Source organism: Erpetoichthys calabaricus, chromosome 4 (genome assembly GCF_900747795.2).
Source record: "Erpetoichthys calabaricus chromosome 4, fErpCal1.3, whole genome shotgun sequence".
In the NCBI taxonomy this organism is placed as follows: domain Eukaryota; kingdom Metazoa; phylum Chordata; class Cladistia; order Polypteriformes; family Polypteridae; genus Erpetoichthys; species Erpetoichthys calabaricus.
Genome location: NC_041397.2, coordinates 135,476,721 through 135,489,961, shown reverse-complemented (window position 1 = coordinate 135,489,961; position 13,241 = coordinate 135,476,721). Strand labels below are relative to the sequence as shown.

General features: G+C 38.2%; 1 protein-coding gene across 6 annotated transcripts in view; it reads left to right on the top strand.

Moving 5' to 3' along the window:
- Positions 1-13,241, top strand: part of scml2 (Scm polycomb group protein like 2) — a 245,881-nt gene that overhangs the window by 111,605 nt on the left and 121,035 nt on the right. For all 6 annotated transcript variants that reach the window (XM_051927107.1, XM_051927106.1, XM_028799818.2 and 3 more), the window contains 2 exons: positions 4,077-4,165; positions 11,598-11,841. In XM_051927107.1, the coding sequence (XP_051783067.1) occupies positions 4,077-4,165; positions 11,598-11,841 (333 nt within the window). The remainder of the gene's footprint in view (positions 1-4,076; positions 4,166-11,597; positions 11,842-13,241) is intronic.

The following is a 13,241-nucleotide window of genomic DNA, read 5'->3' as shown; positions in this document are numbered from 1 at the left end:
TACCTGATAGTGGTGCTGGGTGTAAGAATACTTTGCAGGTATGGTGAGTGAGATCAGTTGAAATAACAGCCTTTTTTTCCTGTGAATATGCAACAGACATCTGACATTGGATAGGCAAGCCATTTTTCTTTTTATGCCATCCCAAATACTCGTTTTTCTTTTTTCTGTGCAACTACATTGTACCTGTATTGTATTGTATCCATTGTATTTCTGGCTGAACACTCATTGGCTCTCAGCTTTTGCACATATAAGAGCCTAACAGTGCAACTAGTGACAAAATTAAATATTTTTGATTTTTGCAGTGGTGAGCCGCAGACCGCTATGACTGAATCACTGGATATGTCAGGCTTACATGATTCGTGGTCATGGGTGTGTGCCAGAACTGTCCACAATTCGTTACAATTATTCAAATGAAGGTTACAACTAAAAATCACTGGAAAAGATATGTAGTGTAAAGTGTAAACTCTGGTGGTAATCCAATTTGGTCGTGACCCGAAGTAATTTCCCCCATAAAAAAAAAAAAAATCGGATACCATGTTCCTTTCGATGTTGACCCCAAAATCCAGTCTATAGATAGATGGAAAGATAAGTTGTAATGTAAACATGGCTTAAGACCCCCATTACAGTGGAACCTCGGGTCACGACCATAATTCGTTCCAAAACTCTGGTGGTAATCCAATTTGGTCGTGACCCGAAGTAATTTCCCCCATAGGATTGTATGTAAATACAATTAATCCGTTCCGGACCATATGAACTATATGTAAATATATTTTTTTAAACATTTTTAAGCATAAAAATAGTTAATCATACCATAGAATGCACAGCGTAATAGTAAACTAAATGTAAAAACATCGAATAACACTGAGAAAACCTTGAAAAGAGAAAAGTAACTTTGCAACAATGCACGCTATGAACTGCTCGCTGTAAACACTTTTTTTTTTTTTTTTTTAAGTTTTAAGCATAGGGAAAAAATGAACATTTGAAAAATCCGTAATTTAATAAACAACCAAGAAAAGTAACATTGCAACAATGCACACTACGAACCGAAAAATTAACATTTGAAAAATCCGTAAATCATAAACTAACCTTGCATGAGTTGAGTTCTGGCATAAAGGAAGTGAGGAGGAACTGGGTGGAGAGGAGCTTCCGGGAGCCCTTATACCCGTCATCGTCGGTAATGTTACTGATGAGCACGACAGTGAGGCACTATAGTGAAGCAATCACAAAAAAAAGTGCCAAGTGTTTTTATTAAAATCAACAAAACAACAATCAAAAACAAAATCCAAATTTAAATAAAGTGCAGTGCTTTCAGAATCTTTCAATAAACAAATGATCCCATAAAAACAGAAATGAAGTTGAGGTTAAAATCCAACAGAAAAAAGTCTTCATTAAATACAACGAGATTAAAACAATGCTGAAAGCAGTCTCTTTAAAAACAAGCCCGGTGCATTCTTTAACTGCCTTCTCATTCTACGCTGTCTCTCTCTCTCGCTGCACAGGGAGAGACTGAACACGTGTGGAAATCATCGGCGCGTACAAGTAACAATGATTGATTGGGATGCACATCCCTAAGATATGCATGCTTGGATTAATTGGTAATTCTAAATTGGCTTCCAATTTCCAAGTGTAATCCTGAGTATGAGTGTTTGTGTGTGGCACCTGAAGTGGAATGGTACCATTGTGCCAGCTCTCTGTGACCCTACAATGAATTAAAAGTGTTTGTGAATGTTATTTTACATGTTTTTAAATCTGTGTTTCTATTGCAAACCCTAGTGGTCAAAAAGAAAAATTTTAAAAGTAGGTAATCTATCAATAATAAAGCCATTATTAGATATCTTAATATCAAAAAATATTTACTGTGACATGACTAGCTAGACGGTCGTCTTCCTAATTTAACAGCAACAAATCATACCATGTCTCTGCTATTACCAGTCACCTTGGTGAATTAAATTGATGACAGAACAGGAGATCTTGCATCTGATTTCCAAAATTAAAAAATCTCCATTTCTTTAGATATAATTTCCACAATTATGCATCAACCGAGTTGAGGCCATCCATACTTCTGGCCAAAGGCCATAAGAAAACTAGGGTATTTAAGAAATTGCCAAAATTACCTGCTACAGGCCACAAAGGTTGTGCGCCTTTTGTATGTAATGTACTTGTGACACTGCTGCCAGCCATAGAATGATGAACTCTGCATTGAATCAGTGAGAAAAGCGGTGGTAGAGAAAAAAAATACCATTGCTTTCATAGAGTTCCAATCCCTGGGACACTGATTGGCCATGCCATGCAGCATTTTTTTTGAAGCTAGAAATATCTTGTGAAGAATAATAAATCTTTCATTTTTATTATTACTGACTCTTGGAGTGCCCTTTAAGGTTTGTTTTGATTGGCTCTGCTTCATGTGGCTAATTCTTGAGCATTTGGTCCACACAACCTTCCCTTCACTAGACCCCAAAATTTGAAGATCAGTTTGTGCAACTCCATACTGGCAGTTAAAGTTTTTGTACTAGTGATAAATCCTTAATTGCAATGACCCATACACGTTGTAACCAAAATATGACCAGTCTCAAGTAAAGCCATAAGTTGGCGCATTACTGTACATGTACAGCATGTCTAACACCAGTGAATTTAAAATAAGGAGAAAGGACAAAGAAAAGTCATGTATTGTCCTGTGTTAGCCTGGGAGCGATAGTGTAAGCAAGTGAGAAAGAAGCTGCACATATGTCTGTACAAGTGAGAGAGCTGAATGAATACCTGCCTTCAAATCAGTTTAACTTTCTGAGCATTAAGAAAGATTTTGCAGGATGAGATGCATGACTGTGTTCACAATTAATCATTAATACATTGGTTATTTATTTCAAAAAGTACATTTTAGTCTGACAAATACATTATTTGCTAAAACTGTGAAAGTTAATTATTGATATAGATTTATGGCTATACCACCTACTTCTAGATTTAATTTAATTCCATTTAATTCCACAGATGATTTAGATAGTCAATTAGGCACTCATTTTAGTTGGTTTATTTCATACTGTATATATAATATTTTTTCCCAATATGTGCAGATGTCAGAATTTCATACCCCCCACAATCCTTATATTGTACTTAGCCATTAAATAATGTAATGTGTATTTACATTTTTCATATTATATTTGTAATAGCATGCAGGATTGATAAATGCATATATACTGAATTAAATTTAGCCAACGTTTGGGACTGTTAGCTGTAATTGCACTGTTCATTGTCATGAAAGTTTTTATCTTTATAAGGCTATTTAACATTTACTTGTGAGCAACATACATATAAAGCTGCATAAATGTATGTTTTTTAAGCTTTATATATATATATATATATATATATATATATATATATATGTAGTCTGTGGTAGTGTTTAATGTTTGGTGCTATATTTATTGTTTCTTATTTGGGTTGAGCTGAAATCCTCTTATCAGGTAAGAATTCGTCATTTCACTTTCATAAGTACACCAATTGGTTGTCTCAGTTATCAAGCATTTACAGATGAAGTGATGGAAAATGCCCCTTTGCAACTTGTTTGAAATGTGTTCCTGGCATCAAATTCATATATGAGCATATATTTTTCATAAAGCATAATTTCTTAGTTTCAATATTTGATATATTATCTTTGTTCCATTTTCAATTAAATATGGGTTTAAATGATTTGCAAATCATCACATTCTGTTTTTATTTACTGTATATTTTGCACAACATTTTTGGAAATAAGGTTGTATAACAGTATACTTGTTTATTATACAGGTGCTTCTAAATGCCTGTGCGTGACTTTTTATGATAGATATTCTTGTTATTTGCCCATTTTAGGACATGTGCCTATATTTTAACCTTATAAAAATCTAATTTTTCATTTATAAGCCTATGCATTGTGGGATCATTTACTATAATTGTGATTACATGTCGATTATTATATCCCTAATAAAAACAAATATTTGAAAGGGTCCACTCATTTATGCAGTGTTGTAAAGTATTACTAGATTTATTGCTCAATTACCAAATGATTTAAATACCAACTATAAGTTTAACTTTGTTCTTTGCAACAGGATTTCGGATGAATGCATCTTCATGGCCAATGTTTCTTCTGAGGACACTAAGTGGAGCAGAAATGGCTCCTTCAAGTGCTTTTAAAAAGGTCTGCATCTCTTTCAGTTTTTTGTTTTTGTGAAACTTTATCAACATTAATCATTTTGAGTTAAAAAAAAATTAAGTTTATACAGTAATGTGCCAAAGAAATTACATGATTTTCTTTTCTAACACGTGGAAATATAACATTTCATCTTTAACAGTATTTTTAGATAAAGGTGATTGCAATGTGGGGGAAAAATGGAAATTTGACTTTGCAATAATTTATTGAATGAAAAATGAGCATGAAGTATAAATGAACCCTGTCTCCAAAAGCTGGTATTGCTCCCTTTGGCAGAAACAACCTCAAGTAGTTGTTTCCTATAACTGTCTATCAGTCACTGACATTGACTGGGCTAAAGTTTTTCCACACTCCTCCATGCAGTATTCTTTCAACTCTTTGATGCTTAACTCATGTTTTGCATGCACATTGCATTTCAACAAGCAAGGTGTGCTTGATTTAAAAAATATAGTTTTCATGTGTATCAGTTCCACATTTTCCTGTTCTCTTGTACACTTGTCTCTGTGGTCTCCTTTCTCATGAACTGTGTTTTATTTTTCAACTCTTTAAATGACAGTAAACGTGGGAGTTTGAGACCGGTAAAAGAAGATTTTTATACTGAAAGTTTTAAATATCTTAGACTTTTAATCTTTGTGTGCTGCCCTAAAAATACATGTTATATTGCACATATAGTGTGGTTTAGAGAAAGTGTGAGATTCAGAAAGTATAAAACTATGATACATTACAATAGACATATTGTAAAGTGCAATTATTCCCTTTTGAAAATGTTGCATCCAGTTTGTTTTGCTGTGAAAAAGTGTTCACAAAAGGTACTTTAACCTCTAAGGAGGTTTTTAGGACTGCTGATTAATCTCCGTTAATGCATGCGATTAACACATTAATTTCTCAGATTAATTTTGCTCACAAGATGGCGTCAATGCGTGCCCACAAACATCTCCTGGCTCCAGCATCTCCCTTCCCACACTTGCCAAAGCTCCTTTTTTAATCCTCAGCTGGCACGCATCAATAAATCCTCAAAAGCTCACCTTTCAAAACATTGCCAGCTTTTCCCTTCTTGCTGCTTGCAATCTAGCGCCAGTTAGCAAGCAGTTTTAAAGGAAGTGAAAAGGTAATGGACAACACATCTCCCTTAGAGCCTTTCAAAGAGAAACAACCTCAACACTGTCCAGCACCCTTCAGGAACACTCCAGCTCTCTGCCTGAAGGGATGCTGGTACTTTCAGTTTCATTGATCTTAATTTTTAAAGCAGAAAACTAACAGGGCCCATTTAAATTTAAATTATATTCAGCTGAACATGAAAAAGAGAACCCTTCTATGCAGAAAGAGAGTGAGGGTGCATGTGTGTACTGTATATTAACAAAAAGAGCAGCTTACTACTGAAAATGGCAAATATAGGAGTGAGTGGGGATCGAACCAGGACTCTTGATTAAACTTGGTTTGTGTCTGTACTTGTGCTGTTACTTAGAGAGCCAGATCGGGGGGAGGGGTGATGTTAGAGCGCATGAGCTTATTCAGTGCTGCAGGAACAACGCACGTTGATTTTTTTTTTTTCTTTCAGTACATGTGCCTTCCCTGTTTGTTTGTATATCTCTGCCTGTCTGTCTCTGTATTACGCAGTGCTCTGTCTGTCTGTGTGTTATGGATCTTGAAAAAAATAAGTTAGAAGGACAGTTGTTCATGTTAATTGCAGTCTCAATTGTTAAAAAAAATATTTTAAAAGGAGCATCCCACATGAAAATATAACGATCTCATTAACTGACAGTGCATACCAATTTACAAATTTTATGTCCGTTTGAGGTTAAAAAGAAAAAAAAGAAGTAACACTTCATCCCCAGCGGGGAATTGAACTCATGTTTGTGAGGCAGAGAAAAGCTACTCGCTCTGAGAGGCAAATCTTAGCGCGCTACGCCACGGAAGCTGTTGCATGGTGTGTGAAGCTTTTGTGGAAGTGTTTATTTGATCTTAGGAACTTGGGCTTTACACATTCTATAGTTTATGCCTACAATTTGTAACATTTATTACTAAAATATGAAAAAGTTTCTGTTTTAACAATGTGTTTACACAGATTACTGTAGAAACGGTACACACATGGAATGCGTGTGTTCCAAATAACGATGTATTATTTCAAGTCTAAAACTCCAGTTCACTCCCAGACAATCAATCAAGGCATGAGCTGGGAAAAGTCGGAGAGGGGATGGAATAGCAGGCTGCTGGCAGCTTGTCTTTTATCAGCACATTTAGGGGACAAAAGACACTGGCGGAGAGGTGTGAACGGATTTAAGAAGCGATTTAAGGTGGGCCGGATCTACGAGTTTTTTCGTAGACTCTGGTAATTCTAGTGTTAAATGCTTAATGTTTTAAAGTAGCCTTTCGGGTAGCTAGTATAAACCTAAAGTGTTTACTCAGGATGAGAGATTTTATTTGGAACTCCTTACATTAGGAGACAAAGCCTCTGGATCTCCTAATGGTCCCAGCAGTGGCAAAGGCTAACCCAAGGAAGCAGTGGATCATGATCCAAGCAAAAGTGAGGAGCCTTGAGTATAAAGGGAGTAGAGTAAGAGTTGTCAAGCTGGGGACACAAGGATGCTGGACAATGTGGGACCTCCCTAAAATAATCATAACTTGGACTAATTTATTTGGAGCCATTCCGCATATACTTCCAATTAAGAACAGTATATGATACACTGTCTATACTAGTAATCTTGCACTAGTGGCAAATGAGGGAGGGCTCACTGTGAAAACTGTTTGGTGGGAGAGGAACCATGGTACACATGATACAGAAGGCACCATGACAATCGCAGATATTTTGGAACAGGAAGGGAGGAAGAAACACCAGTCCAAAGCACAATCATTCCATTGCATCATCTTTGTGAAGGAATGAGGAAAACCTACTACCAGCTAGTCAATCAAACCAACCCTACTTCATTCAGCCAACAAATGGGAGATGAGGCTGTGCTGTTCACAACCCTGAGTCCAGATGTGGTTATTTGGTCAACATAAAGGAATATGATCATTAATGACCAGAGCTGACCATATTGTGGGGAAACGTCTGCTAGATGGCAGCTAGTAAACTACTGCAAGAACAAAGATTGGTAAAATTGGCTGTTTAGCTAGTAAACTACTGCAAGAACAAAGATTGGTAAAATTGGCTGTTTCCAGTGAAGGTGGACTTGGTGGGACTTCTGGCTTTCCAACTAGAGCAACAAACATCTTTTATACTTGCAGTAAAGTTGTCAACCCACTGTACTATGCATTTAATGTTTTTAGAAATAAGAAATTATACCTTGAATGCATCATTTATTTATTTATTTTTTGTCGCAGTGGGTATGGACATTTTACTTGGCTTTAAGTTCTAATTTTATATCTTTGCTTTAGGACCTTGGTAATCCCACTCTAAAATCAATATGGCATTGATTCACACATTTAGTATGATAAAGCATTTTTACTTATTTTATACTGTTTTCTTTAACCAGTCACAGATGAAATTGACAGTTTACTGTTAATTTTTCCAAGTATGTGAAAGAGTTTTAATACCTCTTTTAATCTAAAAAGGTTAACAACTATGCAGGTAATTTTCTATTGGCTATAGAAATTGTTAGGCCATGCAGTTGGCAAAATTAGCAGCATGTTGTGTTTTTTTTTTTTTTTTTTAATATTCACTCATTATACAGTAGTTATATATAGAGGTCCTGGTTAGCAACCCTTCAGGCTGACACTTGGTCCAGTCCCACCCCTCGGAAATGACCATGTATCTGCCACAGCCATATATTTACTATGTGCGCATCCACTTGGCCTAGTCCAGCCACACAGTCCTCAGCAGTGATGATCCTCTGAGCCAAATCATCCTCGGGGAATCGTGCCACCTGGCTGTAGTGCCGTACCTGATGCTCCCATACGATTAAGGTAATGTGCCTCATTCAAGACTCTGAGCAACCACTCGCGGTCTTCAAGGATTCTCCAAAGAGACACAGTACTGTAGAAGTCCAGGCTTTGTCTCAGGTCACTGGATACTGTCCATGTCTCGCAACCATATAGTAAAACAGGAAGCACCAGAACTCTAAAAGACTTGGACCTGTGTGACCTCATGACCCCCCTTGCTCTCCCAGTTCGTCTACTGACATTTTAGGAAGAGTAACCAGCGACAAGAATGTCCGTGCTGAGGTAAGTAAACCTCTGTACAAGGTTGACACTCTCTCTGTAGACGGAGACACTGCTGATGGCTGTGCCCAAGAGGTCGTTAAAGTCCTGAATCTTGTTTTTTATCCAGGACATTCGTAAGCCCTGACACTAAAGACTCCTCGATCAGTCTCTTGAGCACCCTGATCACAGGCTCCATTGACTCCATGAAAATCTCAGCATCGTTAGCAAAGTCAAGATCAGTGAATCTTCATCAATCGATGCCCCACAGCCACTAGACCCCACGACCCTGCCCAACAATTAGACCATGCAGCCATTGAACAGAGGAGAAGAAAGAACACCCCCCTGACAAACCCCAGAATCAACTGGGGAAAAATAGAGGTTCTGCCTCCACTCAGCACAGCACTCACAATACCAGTGTACAGGTCAGCCATGATATCCAGCAACTTCAGGGGGATCTGGGAAGTCTCAGGACATCCCACAGGGCAGCTCAGTCAACTGAGATGAGCACTTTACAAAGTCTGCAAAGAAACAATGCCGATATTCGCTTTTGAGCTCCATGAGAACCCTCAGTGCCAGGATGTGGTCGATGGTTTACTACTTAGGCATAAAACCAGACTGCTCCAGTCACTGGTAGGCGAGCAAGGATCCCATTGAGGGATGACCCTAGCGAGGACCTTACCTGGCACCATTAGCAGTGTTATCCCCCTTGCCCTTCCCTTTCCAGATAGGAACGACAAGTCCTGTTTTCCAGTCATTTGGGATGATGCCCATCTCCCAAATGGAAGCAAAGATTGCTTGCAATGCAAGGAAGACAACCTTAACAACACACTTCCCAACACCCTTCCCTTCCTTCAGCTGGTTCACCACCTGTGCAATATCGGTGAGACTGTGTGGTTCACAGATAATTGGAGGATCAGCCTTAAGAGCTAATGCTTTCATTTCTCTGTAAGCAGGACATGGGTCACTAGACCACATATGGTATGTCACCTGCTCACAGATTCCTCTAACAAATGCCTCCTTATCTGCCTTCAGAGCCCTCGTAGTCATCCTTCTCTGTTCCTGGTACAGACCGGAGTTCCCATCATGTCATGCACTACGACTTGTCTCGATGATATCCAGGGTGCCCTGTGAGATGAAACACCTCTTTCTGGGCACACTGGTAACACCAAAACAACCCTCAGCTACCTTCAGGATCTTGTCACTGAAGGCCTCCCATATCACTTTAGGATCAGCACTCTTAACCAAGTCTGTACGTTCCTCACACAAACTGGATGCAGACTCATTACAAACAGCCTGATCTTGGAGTCTGGCCAGGTCCAGCCTCATTCTCCTATTAGGGTTAGCCTACTGGACCTAAGCTGGATCTTCAAAGTAGCAACAAGAAGTCTGTGGTCAGAATTCAGAAGCTGGGCACTTCTGTAGACCCTGCAGTTCTGGAGGAGCCTCTAGCATATGCCCACGAGGATTTGATCAATCTCCTTCACCGCACCACCAGTATTGGAGTACCAAGTCCAGTGTTGCGGCTCATGGCACTGATACCAGGATCCAGTGATCCACAGTCCCTGTCCTTTTGCAAAGTCAAGAAACCATAGAGCCACTTTAGCCTCAATCGGCAGACCCATAGGGATTAACACAGTCCTCATATCCAGCCCTGTCAGTGTCAGTGGTTGCATTGAAATCACCCATGACCAGAGGAGTGTCACTTCACGGGCACCCCTCAACTACAGAGTGAAGCTGCAAATGAAATGTCTTCCTCACTAGACATCACTCACCGTGGTTGTAGCATACACTGATACAACAGACAAGGCATCCAGAGAGTGCCTTAAAATGAGTCTGAAAACACGCTTGTTGAAAGGAGTGACGTCAGACACCATTGGAAGAAGCCAGTCCGCCAGGTCTGCACACCTCAGAGAGTGCCTCCACTGTAATGTGAAGTTTACAAAGCACCTCTGACAGCTGAGGAAGATGATCATCATGCCGGAGAGAAAAGATGTTCCATGCAACTACTCGAATGGGTTGCCTCAAATTGGGACAATAGTGCTGCTGTGTGGTGGGCAATGCCTCGGCACCACACTAGTTCAGCCCTGACCCCATTGGCTCTCCAGCAGTTTTGTCTGTTCCTGGAATGAGGCTCCTGAGAGTTTTCCCCCTATCCCTTTTGTAATGCGAGCAGCCTTGCTATGGCCAGCTGCAACAGAATTGCTCCCGCAGAAAGGATTCCTGTCTGCTGTTTTGGAGCAGTGTGAAGTGTTTTTTATGGTGCCTGGAGTACCAATCCTGCCACCCACCTGCAATTTTTTTTTCTTCTTTATTTCGCCTTATACAATTTCTTGTATTAGGAATTCATTAGTTTTCGCATACCCCTTGGGGTCAGAGCGCAGGGTCAGCCATTGTACAGCACCCCTGGAGCAATTTAAGGTTAAGGGCCTTGCTCAAGGGCCCAGCAGAGTAGGATCTCGTTTGGCAGCGACGGGGATTCGAAACGGAAACCTTCGGGATACCAGCACAGATCCTTAGCCTCAGAGTCACCACTGTTCCTTTTTTTTTTTTTGTTGGGAGGAAAGTTTTCAGTGCGGATGCAGTTTAATGTCATAATCAGGATTGAATCCTTGCTGTTAATGCTGCATATGACATAAACAGTAGATGGTTTTTAAAAGAAGCATTTTACAGAAGGTGAGTTGTTGGTTTTTCCTGATCTTGTTTTGAAATTTCTTGACATTGTCTTCATTTATTATTTGGAGATTCTAAAGGTATTTTGTTCATGCTAGTGCCTCCTATTTGTCTTTTGCTTACAATGCTTTTTTTTCTTCTTTAGTATGCCCTTTTTGTTTTTTTTTTTTGTACTATACATGGTGTTGCTTGCAATATGCAGTTTAAAGCTAGCTCCAGGTGGAAAGAGTGAAGAAGACCCTTGCGGATTAGTTTGTAGTGTCCTCGTTAGCTTTTCCATTTTAGGCTTAGAGCCAGAGTTTATTAGTTAATCACCAAATACTTTTCAACGTTCCCTAAAACTACTAAAAATAGTATAGCAGCTGTATTTTGTTTTCTGTGTCAGCTGAATTCTATAATAATGGTTAGTTTAATTTATATTTTTGAAAATCTGCCACATGACAATTAATGAAATCCTTAAAGAAGAATTGGCTGAGTATTAAATCTTATATTGAAACATGAGTTAAATGACATTAAAATTAACCTTATTAAATTATCATTATATAGTATGCATCAGTTATTCCAGTCATAACTGGAAATAGTACATTTTTTTTTTAATTTCTTTTCAAAGGAACCTCCTAAACCCTCACATAACAATTTTAAGACTGGAGTGAAGTTGGAGGCCGTGGATCGAAAAAATCCCTATTTAATATGTCCAGCTACAATTGGTGAAGTTAAAGGCGATGAAATCTTTGTCATGTTTGATGGCTGGAGAGGTGCATTTGACTATTGGTGCAAATACGATTCCCGAGACATTTTCCCTGTAGGATGGTGCTCTTTGACCAAACACTGTCTGCAACCGCCTGGAAACAGTGGTAAGTTTGTTTGTTCCTATGCAGTATGATATTGTGAAAACTAATAGAATCATTTTTACTTCACATAATCCATATTATCAGGAGATTTCATTTATTATACGTGTGCTCTCTCTCTCTCTCTCTCTCTCTACATATCATTCCTTAAAATAATTCCAACAGAGTTTGTCTGTGGACCGTAGGGTTAAACAACATGCCTACTTGATACTCATTACTCTTACTCTTCTACCTATTCTCCTTTCCAGCATTTGAGTGAATGGTTGTAGTATTTAAATATTTCTGTTATGATATACATCCAGTGATATCCGTTTTTCCAGCTTCTAGGGAAAGTGTTTTTTAGCCTTTCGTATAAGAATAAGAATACAAAACTATCAACGGTGGGATATAACTGTTCACAACTAAATTAAAAAAAAAAAAAATCAATTAGCGCTTACAAGCTTACTCTTAAGGCTGTAGTTGTATGCTCACAACTTCCCAAACATGTGTTTTAACTAAAATATTAAGTAAGTTACTTCTGGAAAATTCTCACTTGAAGTAAGACTGAACATGCTCAGATGCAAAACAACATTTAAATTATACACCTGCCTTCAGCCATTACATTTATGTTTTCATCTACAAATGGATTGCCTAGGACTTATTTAGCAGCAGACTATAAAACTGCTCAGATAAATTGGCTTTCTGCTTGTTGAAGCATCTTGAAAATGCACCAGTTCAAGGCTTATTCTCATCTTACTAATGTTTTTATTTGCTTTTCTTAAGCTTTTCATTTTTGGTTGTACACATCTCTCATTAAGCTTAGTACTGCTGATATCAATAATTGAATAAGCTGTTACAGGACTGCACCAGTGTACTCCGGTGAGACTGAACACATTCCTTTTTGTTTCACAAGGGAGTTCTTCATTAGTTACTTATTTAACAATATTTTAGTATTAGTATTGGGACATTTAGAATGTATGACTTGATGGCTTCATATGCAGATTATAGACCCGGGCAACATGAGATTTTTTTTTTTTTTTTTTTTTTGTGGCTGTTTTTTTAGACTTCTATTGTATCAAAGTTTTTTTTAAAATCTCTATTATGCATGAACTCATGAGATTCATTTTTTTTTCTTGGTCATCACTTCAAACTGCATAGGGTAAGGAACCTACTAAAAAGAAATATAATTTTTGGGTGAAGTATTCTTTTAGCATAATTTCAGTCCCTGATAAGTATTTGGGTTTAAGATTCTACCTTTTTATATTTTGTGTGATAAAATTCATTTTCTAGAACTATTATTCTATACTAGTCATTTAGCCCGTTACAATAACGGGTTTTAGAACAGTAGTGCATAAACATTAGTAGGAACAGTCTATATTAAATGGCAAAGGACCGTCTATTTTCTGTTACTGTAATACTGGCTTGTA